At 44.9% G+C, this 21,653-nt stretch overlaps 1 protein-coding gene across 5 annotated transcripts in view; it reads left to right on the plus strand.

Moving 5' to 3' along the window:
• Positions 1-1,352: 1,352 nt before the first annotated feature.
• Positions 1,353-21,653, plus strand: part of NUP214 (nucleoporin 214) — a 94,348-nt gene continuing 74,047 nt past the window's right edge. For all 5 annotated transcript variants that reach the window (XM_040632079.1, XM_040632081.1, XM_040632082.1 and 2 more), the window contains exons 1-13: positions 1,353-1,522; positions 3,767-3,962; positions 4,545-4,696; positions 5,759-5,957; positions 6,631-6,701; positions 7,868-7,931; positions 8,388-8,491; positions 10,395-10,501; positions 11,337-11,403; positions 14,287-14,413; positions 15,501-15,662; positions 18,810-19,257; positions 20,980-21,155. In XM_040632079.1, coding sequence (XP_040488013.1) covers positions 1,355-1,522; positions 3,767-3,962; positions 4,545-4,696; positions 5,759-5,957; positions 6,631-6,701; positions 7,868-7,931; positions 8,388-8,491; positions 10,395-10,501; positions 11,337-11,403; positions 14,287-14,413; positions 15,501-15,662; positions 18,810-19,257; positions 20,980-21,155 — 2,041 coding nt within the window. In that variant the 5' untranslated portion in view covers positions 1,353-1,354. The remainder of the gene's footprint in view (positions 1,523-3,766; positions 3,963-4,544; positions 4,697-5,758; positions 5,958-6,630; positions 6,702-7,867; positions 7,932-8,387; positions 8,492-10,394; positions 10,502-11,336; positions 11,404-14,286; positions 14,414-15,500; positions 15,663-18,809; positions 19,258-20,979; positions 21,156-21,653) is intronic.

Consider the following 21,653-nt stretch of genomic DNA (forward strand, 5'->3'; position numbering starts at 1 on the left):
ATAGTAACAGCTCTGATGTATGTGTCCCGCGTGCCAGGCTCTGTTAAGTGCTGGACTTCATTACTCCTCACAACAGCCCTGTAAGTCTGGTTCTGTTACATTATCCTTATTTTATTTTTTTTAAAGATTTTATTTATTCGACAGAGATAGAGACAGCCAGCGAGAGAGGGAACACAGGCAGGGGGAGCGGGAGAGGAAGAAGCAGGCTCATAGTGGAGGAGCCTGATGTGGGGCTCGATCCCATAACGCTGGGTTCACGCCCTGAGCCGAAGGCAGACGCTTAACCGCTGTGCCACCCAGGCGCCGCATGTTATCCTTATTTTAAAAATGAGTAGCAGGGGGGCGCCTGGATGGTTCAGTCAGTTAAGCGTCTGCCTTTGGCTCAGGTCATGATCTCGGGGTCCAAGGAGGGAGCCCACCTGAGTGGGGAGTCTGCTTCTCCCCCCCCCATCATGCCCTCTCTCTCAAATAAATCTTTAAAAAATTTTTTAAATGAGACGCAGGCTTGGAGCAGATAAGCAATTTGCTGAAAACCAAACAGTAAGTGGCAGAAAATACCCCCCCAGGTAACCCACAGGCTCCAGATTAAGAATTTCTGTCCTAGAGCATTTATAATTCCGATACAAACACCTGTACGGAGAACTGTCATCAATCAACGTATCCGGACAAACTGAATTCTAATCCTGCCTTCACCACTTTGCGAGTGAGGGGCACTGGGGAATTTTCTTAATTTCTCATCAATTAAATGACAACGATAAACCCCTCAGTAGCTAGGATGTCTTGGAGCTTAAATAACACGTCTGAAGTGTTTTGCGCAGTGCCCAGGCTCTTGCTCGGGAAATTACCATGGAAGGAGTAGACAAAGCTGATGGTTGGTACCCTTTGCCCTGCCCCTTTGAGCCTTCGCGCTTAGAGCCGAAGAGTCCTCCGAGACCCCACCCACCCGCCCACTTTCGGAACCTCTGTTCCTCCACACCCACCTCCAAAGCCTCTCTCAAGAGCTGCCCCCTGGAGATGTTTGTCAGGTTCCTAACTCCCGTCATTCGGGGACTGTTAATAACCTCGTACACCCTATGGTTACTGCGGGGTTTCAGCGCCACAAGGAGCGCAGAAAGATGGAGCTGGCGCCGCGCAAACAACCACACACACCAACACGCTGCCAGCCCGCCCCAGCCGCGACGCCGGGGGCGGGACCTGGGCCCTTCAGGGCGTAGGCGCGTCGGCCCAGGGCTACGCCCCCTACCCGGCCAATGGGAAGCGGTAGCCGGGAGAGCGCGCGACTTCAGAGGGTGGCTCAGCTTCCTCCGACCGCACGACGGCCCGGGGCGCGTGACGTCACCGAAGCGCGCCGGAAATGAGGAGTCTGCTGCGCGCTGCCAGCGGTGAGGGAAGGAAGTTGGCCTCGGAACGGCCTGGGCTGTGTGGGCAAGGCCGCGGGCGGCGGCGGCGGCTGCTTCGACCAACTGAGGGTGGCGCGATGGGAGACGAGATGGATGCCATGATCCCCGAGCGGGAGATGAAGGTCAGAGACTGGCCGGGGCCTCCCTCCCTTCCTTAGTCCCGGCGTTGCCTCGGAGCCCCGCTGAACTACGCCGCGCGGGGGCCGGCTGTCCCGCTTCCCGCCTCCTGCTTGAACAGTTTGCCGCGTTCAGAGTTCTCGCCGGCGCGTCCTGCTGTACTTTGCCGTGCCGCCGGCGCAGTAGCCCCGGCGAATGCAGTTCCTCTGTCCCTTGTTGGTCTTGTGCGCGCCACTTGAGTTACCCTAGTTACTTTCATGTGGTGGTCGGAGTCGTGGTAATAATTACTGTTTATTGAGCGTTCAGTGTGTGCCAGACACTGTGGTACTCATCACAGCGGCCCTATGAGGAGTTGTTAATAAAGAGGAGCACAACGAGGCTGGGGAAGTAGCTTACCCAAAGTCACATTTGATAAAGGGGCTGAAAGCGAGGTGGTTTTTTTAGACCCTCTCGTACACACTCACTATACTACCTCTGTAAAAGGGTCCAGGCGCGCCTAAGGCAGAGCCGGGGTTCATCACCTTTTCTACAAAACCTTTAGTTGAATGGAATAGGAGAACTATTTTGGTATTGGAAATCAGCGTAAAGTCAGGGAACTGAAGAGAGGGGCGGGTGATCCAAATGACGGTTATGAGTAAGTTGCGGGAAGCTCTTAGGCGATTGAACCCGTCACTGAAATGCGTTTGGGGAGTAGTAATCCATCCCATATTTAGAGTAGTGATTCTTTGTTGAGAATGACGGGGCGGGGGGTGGGCGAAGTGGTGAGCCACCCAATGAGAGTGTGCCAATTTCTCAGGTATGCTGGGGCAGAAGGAAGAAAAAGTTTCAGAACCACAGACTTGGAAGATGACAAGTCTCCCTTTGAGTTACTGATCATAACAGAAAGGAAAGCTTTCCTGTGCCTGTTCATCCCACTGGCTCTCCACACCCCTGTGTCCCAAATAGGATATTTAGGAGTACCAGGATGAGAATTACAAAAGTACTGAAAATTTCATTCTACTCCTGTGTGGTTTCGTCTGGAAAGCTGTGGGTTTCTGGTCACCTTACTCATTTGGAATTAAGAAGTATTTCAGTTCATCTTTTAGCACCTATGTGTAAAACACCAAATCTAAGGAAATTACTATGTGGGTTGTGTTAGGGATCCTGTACAAAACACCACAAGTGTACAAAAATGAAGGCTGAGAAAGGCTGTCTTTGGCTTTTACCCTTTGGGAATGTAAGCAAAGGGGGATTCACATTCTTTTTACCGACACCTTGACTTAAGGTAGATTTGGAATTGAATAAAATCACCCATATATGGTACAATATAATGTAGTGATTGGTAAACTTAGGGAATTCTTAAGAAGAGGTGGTACACACTGAAAATTGTCTTTGAAAGCGTATAGATGTATTCATGGAAGACTGGGTGAGTCAGGCATTGACAGGAGGTTGGGGAAGGCTCCTAGGCCCTGAAGTGCTAAGGAGCATGAGCATTGAAAGAAACGGAAACGAAACAGGTCTGGGTTGGAGGTGGCCCTGGATGTTGCAGAGGTAATGGTGCACTTGTGGGAGGAAAGCAGAGTGTTGTGAGGTGAGGTCTCAGAGGCAGACACATCAAGCCATGCCTGGCCTTACAGCCTAGGGCTTTGGACTTGTGTTTAGGTGTCCTTATAGCATCTAGGTGTGTTTGCAGGTCTTGAATATTAAGAGATTGACCATACCTGTCCTTTTCTGTGATGGAATTTTGTTTTGTATTTAATGCAAGTAAGCCAGTTCTTTTGGGATATGGTTATCATTCTGTGGTCATTATTTGTTGAGTACTGCACTGGAAGTTCAGGCTAACAGCGTAGTTGTAGTTGGGTGATGCTTTCAATATTTAACAACAGTTATTAAGCACCACCCTGGGTTGTGAAACAATACATACCATCAAACAGGATAAGATTATGAATTATAAAGTGCAGCATGGGCGGTGGTTAGGACAATAAACTAGGAGTAGAAAAGGAAAAGATCAGTGTGAGCTGGATTAGTTAAGGAAGGCTTCATGAAAGAATTTTTAAAACTTTATTTTATTCAGTAAACATTAATAAGATCCTGTGCCACGTACCACAGTATGCACAGGAAGCTTAAAAACCACTGAGCCACACAGCCCTTGGCCTCAGGGTAATATTTATTTTGGTTGTACTGGAATTAGGGCTATTGGAGTATAATGACAGACATGATTTAATATCCTCTTATCCTGAATTGATCATGGTTTCTTCCCTCAACAATAGGATTTTCAGTTTAGAGCGCTGAAGAAGGTGAGAATCTTTGACTCACCTGAGGAGTTGCCCAAGGAACGCTCGAGTCTGCTTGCGGTGTCCAACAAGTATGGCCTGGTCTTTGCTGGTGGAGCCAGTGGGTTGCAGATTTTTCCTACTAAAAATCTTCTGATTCAAAATAAACCTGGTGACGATCCCAATAAGATAGGTAAGTTACTTAATTTTGTTGCACGGTGGAGAGAGGAGTGTGGCGAAGTGCTAATGTAGTGTCCTTCCCAAGAAATCATTCTAGTATATAGATTAAAACTGCTGTTAGTCTTCACATTGATCCCTAAGAAGAATAAGTTCCAGATAGGATGCTGGAAGCCTTTCTGTTTGTTCCCTTTGGTCCTTTTGGCGAGTTGTTCCTCTGAGCTCAGCAGGAAGAAGAATTGATCATTCTGCCATGCTTTTATTTTTGCTCAGTTGAACCTGGTTTCTGGATCCCTAGGAGGAGGGTTTTGTTGCATGGCATTTTAGTTGGCACAATAGTACCATCCAAACAAATAGGACGCATTGTTGCAAAAATATGAGTACAGGATGTTATTTTTAACAAGGGCAACAGCCACAGTTTGCCTAGGTCATGTGAGGAAGAATCTGGGAAATTTAATGCATCACTGTACATCTGTAAGAAAACAGATTTATCTGCATAACCAGGTATCAATGTAGATGTGAAAATTGTTTCACATAGACCTGGATAAAGGGCTTGTGGCTTACGCTTCTGCTTTGTCTTTTTTAAATGTTTTCATAGTTGAAAAAGTTCAAGGCTTGCTGGTTCCTATGAAATTCCCGATACATCACCTGGCCCTGAGCTGTGATAACCTCACACTCTCCGTGTGCATGATGTCCAGTGAATATGGTTCCATTATCGCTTTTTTTGATGTTCGCACATTTTCAAATGAGGTAAGCTACTGGCAAACTGTAGTGTCAACATGAGACCTAAAAAGACTTTCTGGTATTGAATCATAACCTAGAAATTTCTGGGTTGACCCTTGGAGTCATTTTCTAGATCGAAGTATGGGTTTTAAAAAAGTCCTTAACTGTAGGATCATAGATCTTTGAGATAGAAGGGACTTCAATAAATTATTTCATAACATTTGCCCCAAGGTATTTTTTCTCATTTACAAATGAGACAGCCAAAGCCCAGCGAGCCTTAGGTAGCTTGCCCAAGGCTGTAGAGTTAAAAATAGTGTCAGAGGGGCGCCTGGGTGGCTCAGCTGTTAAGCGTCTGCCTTTGGCTCAGGGCATGATCCCGGCGGTCTAGGATCGAGCCTCACATCAGGCTCCTCTGCTGGGAGCCTGCTTCTTCCTCTCCCACTCCCCCTGCTTGTGTTCCCTCTCTCGCTGGCTGTCTCTCTCTGTCAAATAAACAAATAAAATCTTAAAAAAAAAAAAAAAAAAGTCAAATTCCTACATCCCAGGTCTCTGACCTCCTCTGGCTGTATTCTTCCATTCCAAGCAGTTTCATAATGATAATTGTCAGTAATTTGAGTATTTATACTGACTGTTTGCCAGGTCCTATACTGGTGCTTTATATGCCTTGTCCTCATTCATACGTACCATGGCCTCACAAAGTAGGTGTGTTGTCTTCATTTCATAGATGGAGAGAAAGGCCCAAAGAATTTACACATCCAAGGACCCAACACTATTAAGAAGCAGAGCCAAGATTTTAATCTAGTCTTTGCTTTTTACCAATTATTATATTTTTGTGTATTCCCCTGCTGGCAGTCCCTCCCGTGTGCTAGAATAATTGGACTGCCATTTTTCAAAGTTGTGTTGAAATTGTCTGTAACAAATAGATTGTTGTGTAGAGCTCTTTTTTTTTTTTTCTGGTCATGGTCACGGAGAAAAGGGAACTGTAATTTGAGAAAACGTGCATATTTGATAATTTTCTTCAACTATTAAATGTCTGTGTATTTATTAATTTATCAATTTATTTTTGCTTCTGGGCATTTGTTTTAAAAGGCTAAACAGCAAAAACGCCCATTTGCCTATCATAAGCTTTTGAAAGATGCAGGAGGCATGGTGATCGATATGAAGTGGAACCCCGCTGTTCCCTCCATGATGGCAGTTTGTCTGGCTGATGGCAGCATTGCTGTCCTACAAATCACAGAAACAGTGAAAGTGTGTGCGACTCTCCCTTCCACAGTGGCAGTAACATCTGGTGGGTAATAAAGGCTTTCACTCCATAACATACAGTAATGGTAATCTACTTAAAAATTAATTTCTGGAAATAAACGCAAATGGGGTTTTTTGTTGTATCTGTAGTTGTCTGATAGAAGTGCAGAGTAGTCTTTATTTCCATAGTGGGTGTTTGAAGCCAAACAGCAGACATGATTTAACTTGAATGTGCGTGGGCTTTTTGGAGAAAAAAAATATTTTGGTACAGCTGGTTTAGAAATGTGTTTTTGAGAATGTTTGCTTCTGGAACTGCAAGGACGATGGATGGTACACTGAAAGTCATTTGTACCATCATGGAAAAGCATTACAAATACCGAATATGAGTAAGAGAATGATTTCTTGATACTTGAAAACCTCTGTTCTCCTTATCTAAAGACTATAGAGTTTTCTGTACTTTCCAGCTTTCTGGATGATACTTCATTGAAAAAACATTTTTAGAAGTTGATTTAATGGCCCAGGGATACATCATAATTGGTTTGTATCGTCAAAATGATTTTTTTTTTTTTTAATTTTGCCAAATAAGGATGATCCCGCAGTCTTCCATGGACTGACAGAGGAACGGGAAGTGGTGATTATGTGGCTGTTTCAGTACAGACCTCATTGGTTTGCACCATTCTCTTCAGTTCTTAATTGGCAGCATTTTCTTCTTTGCTCAGTGTGCTGGAGCCCCAAAGGAAAGCAGCTGGCAGTGGGGAAGCAGAATGGAACCGTGGTCCAGTATCTTCCCGTAAGTCTTGCCTTGGACTTGAGACATTTGCTTAAGTTACCCACTGTTTTTTGGGAATGGTTTGGGGGCTCATTGGTGTTTTTCCTGTTAAAATGTAATTTATGCTCGCTCAAACAAATTTCATCAGTAAACAAGTGAATGCAGGAAAGAGTGGAGCTCTTTCTTTCTATCCCGTAGTCCTTGTAGAGGCACGCTCTGTGTTTTATTTAGTGGTAGTCTACAGACTTTTCTGGATGCTTATACAAATAGTCTGTGTATAGATGCTTACACGTCTACTGTACCCACTGATCATACTCTATGCAACATTCTCTAACTTTGTATTCCCAATCCATTCCATAAAAACACTCCAGCAAAACAGTTGAAGGATAGCATTATTTGTCTGCTAGCTGAATCCGTCTCAAAGGTTCAATTTCTCCAACTGTAGGCACCCAAGACAGTGGATGCCCCTGTCACTCTGTCATCCCCTCCCTGTGGTCATCCTGAGATAATATTCACAGATATTCTTCAACATAAATTGACAAAGAATCCATACATGTTCGGTCAAGCCTGGGTGGGAAGGAGGGGTCCACAGGCAGTACCAAGGCCTGCGTTGCTGTGCATTCCTCCTTGAGAGACTGTTCTCCATGGGTGTAAAGCAGGGAATGTAGTGGTATGGGTTTGAGGTTAAGATTTTACTTCTTGTTGTTGCAAAAAAAGTTGTTATGTGAAATCTGGTACATATCCTTTTAGGGCATCAGCCTGTAAAAAGATAATTGGCTTATTGTTATTGGTCGGCTCTTTGCCTTTTTTGCCCTAAACTTAATACTTTATCAGGGTTCTTTTTCCAGCGTCTTATATATGGAGCTGCTTCATTCTTTGGAATGGCTGCACAGTAGTCCGCTGTGTGAATGTACCATAATGCACTTCTCTGTTCCATTACTGGTGGCCGTGGCTTTGCTAGTGCGTATGGTATCGCCTTGGGCATCCTCTCTCTACGCCCGAACACATTTGTGGGAGATTTCAGTAGGATGGGGTCCTGGACGTAGTCATTCACTCTTCCCTGAGTTCAGTCTCTCCTGGCTGGGAAGATGAAACACAGTGGTGTCTGGGGGAGCAGACTGGATTTGACAGAGTTTCGCTGGTTTAGGTTTATGTCATTTGACACTCCCCTCCCCCATCTCTTTCAGACTTTGCAGGAAAAAAAAGTCATTCCTTGTCCGCCGTTTTATGAGTCGGATCATCCTGTCAGAGGTAACCCGCCTGCTTTTCTTACTGGGTCGACCTTTAATGAGGTGACAGTATTATAGAAATTTCACATCCTGCGACGCGGCTAAATGTCCGCTCAGGAAAGTGTTAGCACCTCCTGAGTGAATATTCCCATTCTTACAGTTAGCTAATGAAGTCATCGTGACAATAATCCTCTGGTAGACACTTGTGTCTCGTGGTAAATCACAGTAAATGAACCCTGATTTTTTATTAGTATTTCAAAATTTGCCCTCCTTACAGTCTGCCAAAAACCAAAAATACTACTTTGGGACGAATTTGGGCTTTGAATTCTTTGTATTTGTGAGTTATATTTAGTCCGTGAAATCGAGACCTTTGTTAAAACCATAGCACTCTGATTTTTTTACCCGTGGGCTGTTACTTTTTTAACATAGGGGAGCTATTGCGAACATAAGGTGCTTCATTAGGGTCTGTGTGTTTCAGTTCTGGATGTGCTGTGGATTGGTACTTACGTCTTCACAATCGTATACGCTGCTGCAGATGGGACCTTGGAAACTTCTCCAGATGTGGTGATGGCTCTCCTCCCGGTATGTGTGTGAAAGGGACATCTTTGTCCTTTGAGAGTCATAGAGGTCCTCTAATAAAGTTCAAGGCTTTGGCTTCAGTTTCCTTCTTTTGCTGGCAGGGATGGTACAACTTCAAGTGTAAAACTTTAATGCTGCACCATGGGCCTGGGGGCCAAAATTTTGGTGTCCGCTTACGGCATATTCTCCTGTTTAGTCATAAGGAGAAAAAAAATCCTAAAAGTTGCTGTTGCTTACGCCATAAACTGGGAGTCCTGGTAGATGTTGACCTGATAAAGAGGTTTTAGAAAAGCAAGAAAATACCTTGATTTTTAAAATTCTTTCACTTATTTATATTTATCAGATGTTTCAAATGCCTGCAGGGTGCTAGGCACTGCTTTAAAGCTGAGAACACAGTGGTGACAGGGGCAGAGTCCTTGCTTTTGTGGATTTGACATTCTGATGAGTGTGCTAGTCAGTAAATAAGTGTAGATCAAGGAGTGATAAGGGTGGTGGAGGGAGCGGTGAAGGGTATGGGGCAGATGATGACAGAGGTGCCGTGTGGCTTGGGCACTCGAAGGCCTCTGAGGAGGAGCCGTTTGAGCAGAGAGTGGAATGACCTGAGGGTGTGAGTCACTGTGAAAACATGGAAGAACATTAATAACAAGATCTACAAAATGTCACTAAATTGCAGTGGCATTATAAAAAAAAAAAGCAAATGAGGTAGAGCTTATATTTTCAAATCAGCACTGGCTTTCAAAGTCCAGAGGAAACGTTTAAAAATACATAAATAAATGTCTAAATGTAATAAAAGTGGGAGTTGCAGGAGTTATTCTGTCTTGCAACCTTGTTTTACTTAGTGGTAAATCGTAAGCATCTTTCTAAGTCAGTGGATACAATCTATATTTGGCTTTTTGAACAGATAACTTTTTTAGCTCTTTCACTGTTGTTTTGAGTTTTCACCTGTTCTAAGGAATACCGTGATGTGTTCTTTTGTGTGCCTTTTATGTGATTATGTTTATTAGGATACATACCTAGAAATGAGTTTGGTTGAGTGGCATATGCTAAGCTTTTGAAAACATTGCCAAAGTGTCTTTTGGAAAAGTTATAGCCGTTTATGCATCTCCCACCAGTGGGGCTCCCATTTGCCCCCCGTGTGTGTCATGATGCAGTGGTACCATTTTTAATCATCGCCAGTGACGTGTAGAAAAGGGCCTTGTTTTTATTAAGTCTTGGGCTCCGGATAATGTTGAATTTTAAAAATATGTCTATTGAGGTCCTTATTTCAAGAGCTCATGAAGATTTTCTCTTCCCAGGGAAAATATTAGCTCTGGCGTTTATTGACTCTTAGGTTCCATGTCCTGGGCTAGAAGCTTTATGTGTATCATCTTGTTCCACACTTAAGACAGCCTGTGGAGTAAGTTCAGCAGGCCCACTACAGACATGAGAAAACAGTATCAGAGAGGCCTAGTAATCTGTCCGTGCCTGTCCCATGGCCAGAAAGTGAGAAAGCAGTTTGAATCCAGTTCGGTCAGTGGCCACCATTCATATTGCCCGACTGCTCAACTCGGCCTTTATAGTGTGTCTGTGTATTTGGACATAGATTTTTGAGTGAATTTTCTTTTTTTTTTTTTTTTAAAGATTTTATTTATTTATTTGACAGAGATAGAGACAGCCAGCGAGAGAGGGAACACAAGCAGGGGGAGTGGGAGAGGAAAAAGCAGGCTCCCAGCAGAGGAGCCTGATGTGGGGCTCGATCCCAGAATGCTGGGATCACGCCCTGAGCCGAAGGCAGACGCTTAACCGCTGTGCCACCCAGGTGCCCCTTGAGTGAATTTTCTTATAAGTGGTTTTCTTTTTCGAGATCCTTAACTGTGTAGAATAACTGCACGTGGGATTTTTTTTTTTCTCCTTTTGTTTATTGTAGAAAAAAGAAGAAAAGCACCCAGAGATCTTTGTGAACTTCATGGAGCCCTGCTATGGCAGCTGCACGGAGAGGCAGCACCATTACTACCTCAGTTACATCGAAGAATGGTGAGCTGAGAATCCAGGAGGGGTCCCTCCTTTCTCTGTCGGGTCCCACCTGCATCGCTTTGTTCTGACTTCAAAATGCTTTTCTTTTCTTTTTTAAGATTTTATTTATTTATTTGAGATAGAGCGAGCGAGAGAGCAGGAGCAGAGGAGCAAAGGGAGAGGGAGAAGCAAGCTGTGGGACTCGATCCCAGGCCCCCAGGATCGTGACCTGAGCCGAAGGCAGATGCCCAACCGACTGAGCCATCCAGGCGCCCCTGAAATTCTTTTCTGTAGGAAAGGAGAACAGAGACCTGAGATGCCCTTGAACATATTTTCCTCTGATGCTGGATAATGCCTCTCTGACTACTTGTTTCCCCAATCTTAAATTATCTAGGTCAAATACTTACTAATCTTAAAAACCCGTTTTCTCAATAACTCCAGTGAAAACTTACGACAATACTAACATTTGAGGAATGTATTAAAAGTTTTCCTCTGAGAGCAAAAGCTTCCCCTTGAAAGAGAGATAGCTTGAAGCAAAGCTTTTTTCCAAAAATTCAAGAGATTATTCTGTTTACAGGGCAGTAGATTTATTGGAAATTCCGACTTGATTTTGTTATGTCTCTGACTTTCGTCAGAAATACGTAGGCAGTTGGCTGAGTCTCCAGGGCTTTATCGTATGAACTAAGATGTTAAGCTTTACATCTAAAATCTTCTCACCTTTCTTCAGCCATGTAGAAAACCTCACCTTCTTCCTTGTCGTCTCGAGAAGTTCTCATGGATTCCGCCCCAACCTCAAGTTGGGTTAGAGCCGTTGCAACGTTTCAATTTAACGGTCTTCCGCTTTCCTTCCTTGAAGGGATTTAGTGCTGGCGGCGTCTGCGGCTTCCACAGAAGTCAGCATCCTGGCTCGACAGACAGATCAGGTACATTTCACTCTTTGTCGCTTTTATGGGATACTTTTCTGAGAAAGATTCTGGAGGGAGTTAACTACGTGGAGAAGGTTTAAGCGAAGCCACATCCTTTTGCGTGAGTTTCTGGGTGAGAGCAAAGCTAACACTTGGCTGACATGACAGGTGGCTTGGACATTGCGTTGGACAGGCGTGGGTTTCAGACTCAGCAGCTCTGCCGCTGTTATAAAAAGCCCTTCTGTCCTTTCTGGATCCACTCATGATCTGTGGGAACAGGCAGTATAACCAGCTTCCCACAGGAGCTCACCTGGGTGTGGAGAAGGGTTTTCTGCCTTGTGCTGTTTTACCATCTTTATTTTTCTTCCTGTTGCTTGAACCTGCCCCTTCTGTTCAGTCGCCTCTAACCCATCCTTGATTAATGGAGAGAAACGTGCAGATCAAACCAAATTGTGACTCACCAGCGGTACTTTCTGTTTCACTTTGAAAAACCACCAGAGAGCTAAAAACACCCAAGTCTGTAAGCGCCCGCCTCCTTTCTTGCACTTGTCCTCCTTGCAGAGAGGAGTTGGGCTGAGGTGATTGTGGTAAGCCATCCTAAACCAAGCTACGTTATGCAGAGTGACCACAGGGGGACGTGAGGAAAGGGAAATTTTTCTTTCTTTTTTTTTTTTTTAAAAGTTATTTATTTACCTTACAGAGCATGTGCAGCGGGGAGGGACAGAGGGAGAGGGAAACTCAGGCCGACCCCACACCACGTGCAGAGCCCCATGCAGGGCTCGATCCCACGATCCCAAGATCATGACCTGAGCTGAAACCGAGAGTTAGGCTTGTAACTGACTGTGCCACCCAGGTGTCCCAGGAAACTTTTCTTCTTAAAACTCTGCCTAGAGTGTAAAAATGTTGTGTGCACCCCCCACACAGATACTTATGCCTCTCGAACCATCTAGTACTTATCCCTCGTTTCGGGGTGTAGGGGTAGTCCACTGTAAGTGCGTGGCTCTCGCAGTGTCTAGGGTGGGCCACTTTGGAGTCACAGGGCAGAGTTTAGCAGTCTGATGTGAAGTCTTAGCTTATCTTTAGTAACAGTTTCCTAAGAGCACAATTATTTTATGTACTGACACATTTAAAATATACTTGTATTTTTGTTTCTCATCAGGATAACTTATGTACATGGCTAAAAAATCAAGTAGTAGAAAGGGTTTATAAATGAAAAAATAAAATTACCCCTGCCCTACCCCATCCTTATCCAGCCCTATTTAGAGGGGACATATTTTAACTTGTAAATATTTGCTTTTTTTTTTTTTTTAAGATTTTATTTATTTATTAGAGAGAACACAAGAGAGGGAGCGAACACAAGTGGGGTGTGGGTGGGGGGAGGAGTGCAGAAGGAGAGGGAGAAGCAGGCTCCCTGCAGGGCTCAATCCCAGGACTCTGGGATCATGACCTGAGCCAAAGGCAGATGCTTAACCGACTGAGCCACCCAGGCGCCCTGTAAATTTTTGCTTTTCAAGGTTACCTCCTTATCTCTAAATAATCTTTAGGGCACCTGGGTGGCTCCGCTGGGTAAGCATTGGACTCTTAATTCTGGTTCACATCATGAACTCAGGGTTGTGAGATCGAGCCCCATGGGCATTGAGTCTGCTTAAGATTCTCTCTCCCTTTCCCTCTGCTCCTCCGCACTTCTAAAAAAAATAAATAATAATCTGCTTCATCACTAGTTAGTGATGATTAATTTTAGGCCTTATCAGCTGTTGTGGCGGATAAGGGTGTAGCTCACATATGGCCCTCAAATCCTCGTCCTTCCTCTCAGTGGGATTTCAGCACTATTGTAGTTTCTTCTGTGTTTTTTCTTCCTTTGTAACTGTAAGTAATATTTTTTACCTTTGTTTCTTATGGTGTCGCCATACGCGGTATCTCTTAACCTTTTACTCTGTGAGAGGAATGCCTTCTCCCCCACCCTTGCCTTTAGCACCCCTTCTCCCACTCCCACCTCCTGGCTGTTGTCATCTGTGGCTTGTCTTTTGCAAAATCACAACTGGGACTTGTTTGCATTCTGTTCTAGTGATCATTAAGTCTTTTTTGTTTTGTCTACAGATTGTTTTTCAAAGTTGAGGTCAGTTTTGTTTACATTATTATGAATACGACTGTTACTCGCACCATAGCTAAGTCATGCAGTATGATTATGTTCCCTTTCCTAAACAGCTCTTTGCTTTTCTCTCTGTTATTCGTGGAGCATTCATCCCTTTTGATTCATGCTGCCCAGTTTTGGTCAACACTGAGAGTTAGATGGATGTAGTGATTTTTCAAAATCAGAAATCATTTATTGGCAGGAATACAGCCCATTCAAGCATAGACATAAGCAGAAGGGGAGTTTATGGGAAAGACTTAGGGGTTTCTCAAGGACCCCAAAGGCAGGAAGAGGGGTCCGTGTGAGGAACTGATGCCAAAATCTGAGAAGACAGGAACTAAGGATAATTCTCTCCATGGACAAGTGAGCATAGGGCATCTGGCCAGCTTGATAAGCCACACTGCGCGCCAGACCGCAGGAGCCGCTCCCACATCTCCAGGAGCAGCTGGTAACTGGTTCATCCACCATTTTTAGGAAGCTGCTTGGTTCCTGGTGGATGGTGGCCGCGGAAAGTGTTCGTGATAGTGATTACTTACACACAAGGCAGGCACTTGTATACCAGGAACACATAGGTTGATTTGGAAAATTAACCGCTCACTTGCTAGGATGCTTGTGGCTTTTTTAGACCATCTTCTTGGATTTCAGAGTCTAGTCGACACGTAAATCTAAACCAAGTGACTTGTCTTTTATTCTCTCCTATTTGAGTAATGGGAGAACCAATGCAAAGCTCTAATCAACATAACATTTCATCTTCTACTTCTTTTTTCTAGATTAATTGGGAATCTTGGCTCCTGGAGGATTCTAGTCGAGCCGAACTGCCTGTGACAGACAAGAGTGATGATTCGCTGCCCGTGGGAGTTGCCATCGACTATACTAACCAAGTAGAAATCACCATCAGTGAGTATGGCCTGTGCGGCTCAGTGCAAAAGTGATCTTTCTAATCATAGTTGATACTTAAATCCCGTTCTGCGCGTTTGTGACAAAATCTACTCTGCGGGGCACTTTTAACTTCTGGTAGCGCATTTTTACTTGAAGAATGGATACAGAGTGCATTGTGACGACGCTGGATTAACTTGGTGGACATTCATTGATAAGACCAAAGCCAGACTCTGCGTGTGTGGGTGCGTGTGTGCATATCTGTATGTGCTTTCACATACGGGCGGAATCTAGAACAGGGATCTCATCCCCTTGTTTCTCTGTGCACTCCAGTCCCCGGGTGGCCCCCCATGGGAACAGCACCCTCGTCCAGTCCTGCGTAGCAGTGCTTGGTGTGAAGACACGGGACGGAGAATGGGGCCCTCAAGCACTTGGCTTCCAAAGCAGGCCTGAGTGTGTGCTCTGAGTGTGTCTTCTCCCTGCTGGAGCGTGGCAGGGCTGCACGCGCGCAGCAGAGCACGTATTCTCTGCTCTTCGGTGCTTCAGTGTAGACAGGTGTCCTCATCAAGCACCGTTGAGTTCCTTCCTGTCCTTTCCCTGGTCAGGTTATTGGGTCTCCTTAGCTCATTTACTTTGATTCTCTTCAACTCTTAATTGACAAAATACATCTTAGGATTCAACTGTGGATGAATAAAGTGGTGTGACTCACCTTTCTTCGTCCTTCTGTGTGTTTTCCAAAGTGTGTAGTCCGTCACTTTTCTGCTAGACCGGCCCCCGTCTAGAGACCCCTGTCTTGGTCAGGGGAACATCTTGAACACTGAGACACTCGTAAAAATCGCAGGAGCTTAGGGACAGTCACGGCTGCTGCAGGACTGCTGGCGCTTCCGTGCGGGGTCCGGCAGGACGGTGGCAGTCGATAACGGCAGGAGCTCTCCTTGAAGAGCTGGTGCTCGAGAGGCTGTTTGGATGTGAATCGAAAACAAGTGGACTTGAGCTACTGATGGGGCGAGTCCGCTACACCCCTTCTCGCTCGGGGTGGTCTTTCCCTTCCCACCCAGGCCCTTCATCCCTTGGCTCTTTTTTCACTTGCGCTTTCTTTTTTTAACAGATGATGAGAAGACTCTTCCTCCCGCTCCGGTTCTTATGTTACTTTCAACAGATGGTGTGCTTTGTCCATTTTATATGATCAATCAAAATCCTGGGGTTAGGTCCCTCATCAAGACGCCAGAGCGACTCTCATTAGAAGGAGAACGACAGCCCAAGTCGTCAGGTACGTGTCTCTCCCTGCTCTCGCACAGAGGGAATACCAGAGGTTGGTTCTGGACCATTGCCAAGAATGCACACTGTGTAGGGACACGTAGTGGTCCTCTTCATCGGGGCAGTCTGTCTTAGTGAGGCAGGGACTGTTCCTTGAACACACGCACATTCTTGCATCCCTACAAGCTGTATTCTCCAACCTTTACTTTAGGGAAAAGGAAGCCCAGCCAGAGGGAGCCCATCAGGTTATCTACCAACAATATCCTGTTACAGCACCCTGTACTATATGGTCGGAATCCTACAGACATGTGTGGTCCTGAGGGATTGCTTAAGTATGTGCTTGTATGTGCGTACAGTGAATGCCATGTAACTTCAGAATGTTGCATTTGTTGACAGAGCGCTAGTGGGACATATCATGAAAAAGCACTGTATACTTTATGATCCTTCTCTCCTGAGAAGAAGGTATATACATAGGGAAAATATTAGAAAGGTGGATATTAAAATCTAAATAGTGGTTATAGCTGGGTGGTGGGAACATTGGAGATTTTGTTTTTGTTTATATTTAATTTTCCTTAGGTTTTTTTTTTTCCTCCTCCTCTTTGAAAATATTGCTTAAGTTGTATACCTTCATTGGAGGAAAATTAGAAAATACAAAATCACTTAAGAGCCCATCAGTCATCAAGCAACAGTCATAGTGAACATTTTGGTACATATTCTTTATACACATAAATGCACGCTCGCAAACACTAATTTGTGTTTTCACATTTTTCACAGTGACAGTGTATCACTTGTGAGAACAAAATGTTAAACTTTTTAAAAGAGGATTGTTCCAAATTTTAATACTTCACCACTATTTCTCTTTTTGAATTCTGTGACTATATAACTATCTCTGGCTAAAAAAAATGTGTGGTGTAACCAGTTCTCTAAGAGAAAGCATGTTGACCAGCTGGGTTGGATAAGTTGACGGTATATTTTCTTGCTGCTTCCCAGTGCAGAGTGGGTTGTTCTAGAGCCGCCAGGACACCTGGGCTCCTCACATTTGGCAGCACGACCCCAAGTAGGAAGCCAGGTGACTGTGCGTAGCCTGTGTGAGCCTCGTGCTGGGGCATCTCCTTACCTACAGTGGATCCTCTTTGAGTTGTTTTTCTTTAAGTGCTCCCGAGTACCACACGCTGTCTACACTCAGTTGCATGGTCTGTCTGTTCACAAGCAGTACAGCCTGTGAAGTTGGGAGCCTGCGGGATGATGTTTGTTTCTGAGCACAGTTGTGTGTGAAGGACTTTGCTACTAGTCCGTCAAACCCCCGAGCACAGGCAGAGGCTAGCATTACTGTTCGCCTCTCCTAGAGAAAGCCCCCTTTTCCCTCACACTTGGTCCAGAGGAGGCAGCCGTGTTCAGATGAGCGGAAGAGAGCCTTGGAAGGGGGAGAAAGTAGCCTGGCAGCAGTAGCTAAAGCCTAGGCGGTGGGTCCAGGAGACATTAATGGTTCTGCCCATTTCCACGATACAGCTCCACGGATGCTGGGGTGAATGATCACGTGGGTTTTCATATGTTCAGTTCTATTTTCATTTAGGAAAGTGCCTCTGATTTCTTTCGGGTCTGGTATATACTTTTCACATTGGTCTTTTAAACGTGTGTAGAATTGACGAACATCTATCTGTTTGTGTCTTTAAAGAAGTAAGCTGTCACTGGTTCCATGTTTATTGTGTGAAAAAAGTACTACATAAGCATTTTTATACTTCCGTAAAAGTGGCAGTTTACTGGGGTCTTTATCAGAAGTATTTTCATACCTGTATCCTAAGTGTTTCATTACTTTTGACACAGTGAAGGTAAATTATCAGTCAGCTCAGACAGTTTGGAAGAATCAAGATCCACTAACATAAATGTATTGATAAAAAACACTGCTTTCTTATTCATTTATTGAGTTACTGAATTTGGCAAATAAACATGTTTATAGAAAGTTTGGAAAATAGAGAAATATTTAAACTTACCTTTCCCTTCTAGGGTTTTTTTCATAAACATCTTTCCTCATAGCTGTAATCCTATTGTATACATCATTGGCGTGCAGGCTTTTAATTTAAATTGTGTTTCTAGGTTCTTACGTAATCTTCGTGATTCATTTAAAAGAGTGCTTACTAATCCATTGAATATCTTTTACCATTTGGGTTGTAATAAATGTCTTTTTCATGTCTTAGGTTCTTTCTGTAGGCTTTATTTTTAGAAGTGGGATTACTGAGTCCATTTTTTATGATTTTCGAGACATAATGCTAAAGTGTTTTCTAAAAGGTTATGCTGAATTAGGTACCTACCGGTGTAAAAGGTTTCAGGTTATTTTTCCCCTCCAAACATACAGGGTTACACATATTTAAATTTTGATAATTCAGAGAACAATAAAAATATGCATCATTTAAATTTGCACTTCTTTGATTAGACAGATTGAATGTATTATTTTTCGCATTAGGTTTTCAGCTTGTGTCAGAGTATCGAAATTTCTTTATCTCGATTTGTATGAGCTTTTTAAAAAATACATAAAACATATTGTCATTTGCTACAGATTTTTTTAGTTTATTTACCTTTTAGTTATGTAACCATTTTTACTTGGTCAGATCTTAATCTTTTCCTTTTTGTGATTTTTTTTTCTTGGTTGCATCTAAATTTCAAGTCATTAGACTCTTCAGTGACCTTCCTCACTTTTTGCCTCCTTTGTTTTGAGATGGACACATACATGTCCTTCTGTATGTGTAGACATCTTTAATTTAGGTGGAACTGGTTTTAGTGACTATTATGAAGTGGAGGTCTGAATTAAAGTTTTACCCTGATTGCTATGAAATGTTGCAGAATGGTTTCTTTTTCACTGTAACTGGTGAGACATGCATATTTTCCTCTGTGGTTCAGCTGGGTGTTTGTGAAGTCCTATTAATCTAACGTCTTTCCCTGTCCTCTTTTTCCTTCAAAGTTTGGTCTGTCTTACCATGTGGAAAGTTTGCGGTGGCAAGCCCACCATCCACCCCGCTCCCTTTTCTTTCCCCCTCTTGAACTAGGACCGTTCTTGCCGGCTTTGTTCTGCCACGGCCCCTTTCCACTTGCTGTTTGTCATGTTGACCTCCATTGTTACCTTGCTAACTTCTCCCTTCCTTTTTCTCCATTTTGTTCACTGCAGGGAGTACTCCCACTACCCCAACCTCCTCTCAAGCCCCACAGAAGCTCGACACACCAGCCCCTGCAGCACCCGTCTCTGGCCCACCTTCATCGCTGGCTGCTCCCCCCTCCACCTTCTCTTTGCCTTCTGCTGGTGGAGCTCCTGCTGTGTTCTCCTTCGGTTCTTCATCCTTGAAGTCATCTGCTTCTGTCCCAGGGGAGCCCCCTCCATATTCCAGTGGCTCGGGCGCACCTACCTTCTCTTTTGCTCCACCTTCGCAAGCCTCCCTAGTGCCCACCCCTGTGGCCTCTCCCATGACGCCCTCCGCTGCCTCGTTCTCCTTTGGATCCTCGGGTTTTAAGCCTACGCTGGAGAGCACACCGATGCCAAGTGTGTCTGCTCCAAACTTAGGACTGAAGCCTGCCTTCCCACACTCAGCCTCTGCGGTCAAGGTCAACCTTAGCGAGAAGTAAGTAACACTTGACAAAAAGGTTGCTGCTTCTGTGGCATGAGTAGAAATATCACATGTTATTCACTGGAAATAGAGTCACTGTGGGTGAAGTTACGAATAGATTTTCTCTTTTTCCTGTTTCCCAAAGTAGTAATGGCAAGTGGTAAGAATTTAAACAATAGGAAACATTTGTGTTTAATCAATGGATGGAATCCAGGAGAGTCTCTTAGAATTTTTTATTTTTTAATCATTAGAGGTTTATATTTTTATGCTTGTTTTTGCTTTTTCAGATTTAAAATGTAGGCGATTCTCCTTATTTTATTTTTATTTATTACTTTATTTATATTTTTTGAAAGAGAGTGCCCATGCAAAGGGAGGGGCAGAGGGAGAGGGAATCCCACACAGGCTTCATGCCCAGCACGGAACCCGATGCGGGGCTGGATCTCAGAACTCCAAGATGATGACCTGAGCCAAAATGAAGAGTTGGACCCTTAACCAACGGAGGCACCCAGGTGCCCTGATATTACTTATTTTAAAAAAGGAAGCATGGGACGCCTGGGTGGCTCAGTCGTTAAGCGTCTGCCTTCGGCTCAGGGTGTGATCCCGGCGTTCTGGGATCGAGCCCCACATCAGGCTCCTCCACTGGAAGCCTTCTTCCTCTCCCACTCCCCTGCTTGTGTTCCCTCTCTCGCTGGCTGCCTCTCTCTGTCAAATAAATAAATAAATAAATAAAATCTTTAAAAAAAAAATGAAGCAGTAAGGAATATACGTCCAATGGGGCGAATGAATCTCTTGTAGTCCTTTTCCTCTTTACTCTGAACTGCTTTGTGACAGCCACCACGGTGGTCTATGAAGTTGTACCTGCATCAGTTGACTCTCCTGCCTGACGGTCCCCACGGGCTTCTCATTGCTCTTCCAGGACAGTCCAGACTCCTTAACGTGGTCCTCGGTTTCCTCCTCGTGTGGGTCCTACCAGCTCACTCAGACCCCATTTTTTTACTTCTTTATCTGCTGCTTGTGTTCTCCCCGCTGGAATGCAAGCCTCCTGCAGAAAGTGGGCCCTGATACCTCGCAACCCTCCCACCTGTCCCGCTCTCCTCTCTGCTGGCTCTCGTTGCCACGGAGGCGGTGCTCGCTGTCGCCCCCGCTGCTGCCATTGTCACACAGCTACCTCATGCCAACAGCTGCCTGGGATTCCACTTCGTAGCCTCACTGAAGTGTATCTGGCCAGTCAGCTCACACTGGACATTTAGATTGTTTTCGGGCTTTTGCTCTGTAGGTAAAACTTAACTTTCCATGTCCCTGAGCGTCCCAAAGACGGTGATCTGCTCCCCTCCGCCTTTCTCACTCCCCAGAGAAGGTGAGCGCCCCAAAGCAAGCTCTCAGGAATTGCCTCTGCAGAAGGACAGTACTAGCCTCTCCTGAGTACAGTGGACTCCCAGCCTCCTTTTTTTTCCACTTGGCTTGATAAAAGAAAAACATTTCACGTCCTGACAGACTTCATTTCTCCCTCATGTTAGGTGCTCGTTATTTTCATGGAGTGGTTTACTCCTCAATACGCAGAAGATAAGATAAATGTTTCCTTGGAGCGTTCACCTTTTGTAAGAAAGAGCTAAACATTTATGTGTCACAAAGGCAAAACCGTAGGAGCAGTAAGTCCTCCGTTGGTGGCATTGCTCACGACCAGTGTGAAGGAGCCTCAGCACGCACGCTCCTCACGCAGTCGGGCCGCCGTTTCAGGTTCACTGCCGTGGCTCCCTCCACTCCTGCCATCAGCTCCCAGGGTGCGCCCGCGACGCTGCCGTTCCCCTCTGCCTCCAAGCCGGCTGCTTCTGGACCCCTCAGCCACCCCACGCCCCTCTCAGCACCACCTGGCTCCATGTCTTCAAAGTCCTCAGTCTCTCCCTCGGCATCAGGTATGATTCTAAGCCAACTGCTCCAGAGCTCAGCTCCGAATTCTTACATTTGCGTGTTTCAGTTGTTAGGAAGCCTAGCCACCGTAGTCAGACTAGATCATTTGTTCTCGCTTCCTGTATCGCACACTGATGAGCTCTGACGGTCGTACTCTCAGTTGGGAGGATTGCCGCGGCCTCCCTGCTGCCACGCTTGGCTCTCCCGACATTTCTCATGGAGCTGAGTGTACTTGATGATTCAAAAGGAAGTCTCTTGTAGTGTGACATCTGTCTTCATGTGGAGCCTGCCCTGCGTGAAGGGCAGTTACAGAACAGTTCGTGAGGTTCCATAGAGGAGGAAGAGCCTGCGGTGACTCTTTGGCTTACTGCTTCTGACGGCCAACTGTGATTTTCACACTCAGCCGTACTGTGAGCAAGTGTATTAAATAACAATTACAAGTGGAAATAGTTCTTACAACCAGGTTGGATCAGAGTGCATGGTACAACTCCACGAGCAAATGT

Source organism: Ursus maritimus, unplaced genomic scaffold (assembly GCF_017311325.1).
Source record: "Ursus maritimus isolate PB19 unplaced genomic scaffold, ASM1731132v1 scaffold_17, whole genome shotgun sequence".
NCBI lineage: Eukaryota > Metazoa > Chordata > Mammalia > Carnivora > Ursidae > Ursus > Ursus maritimus.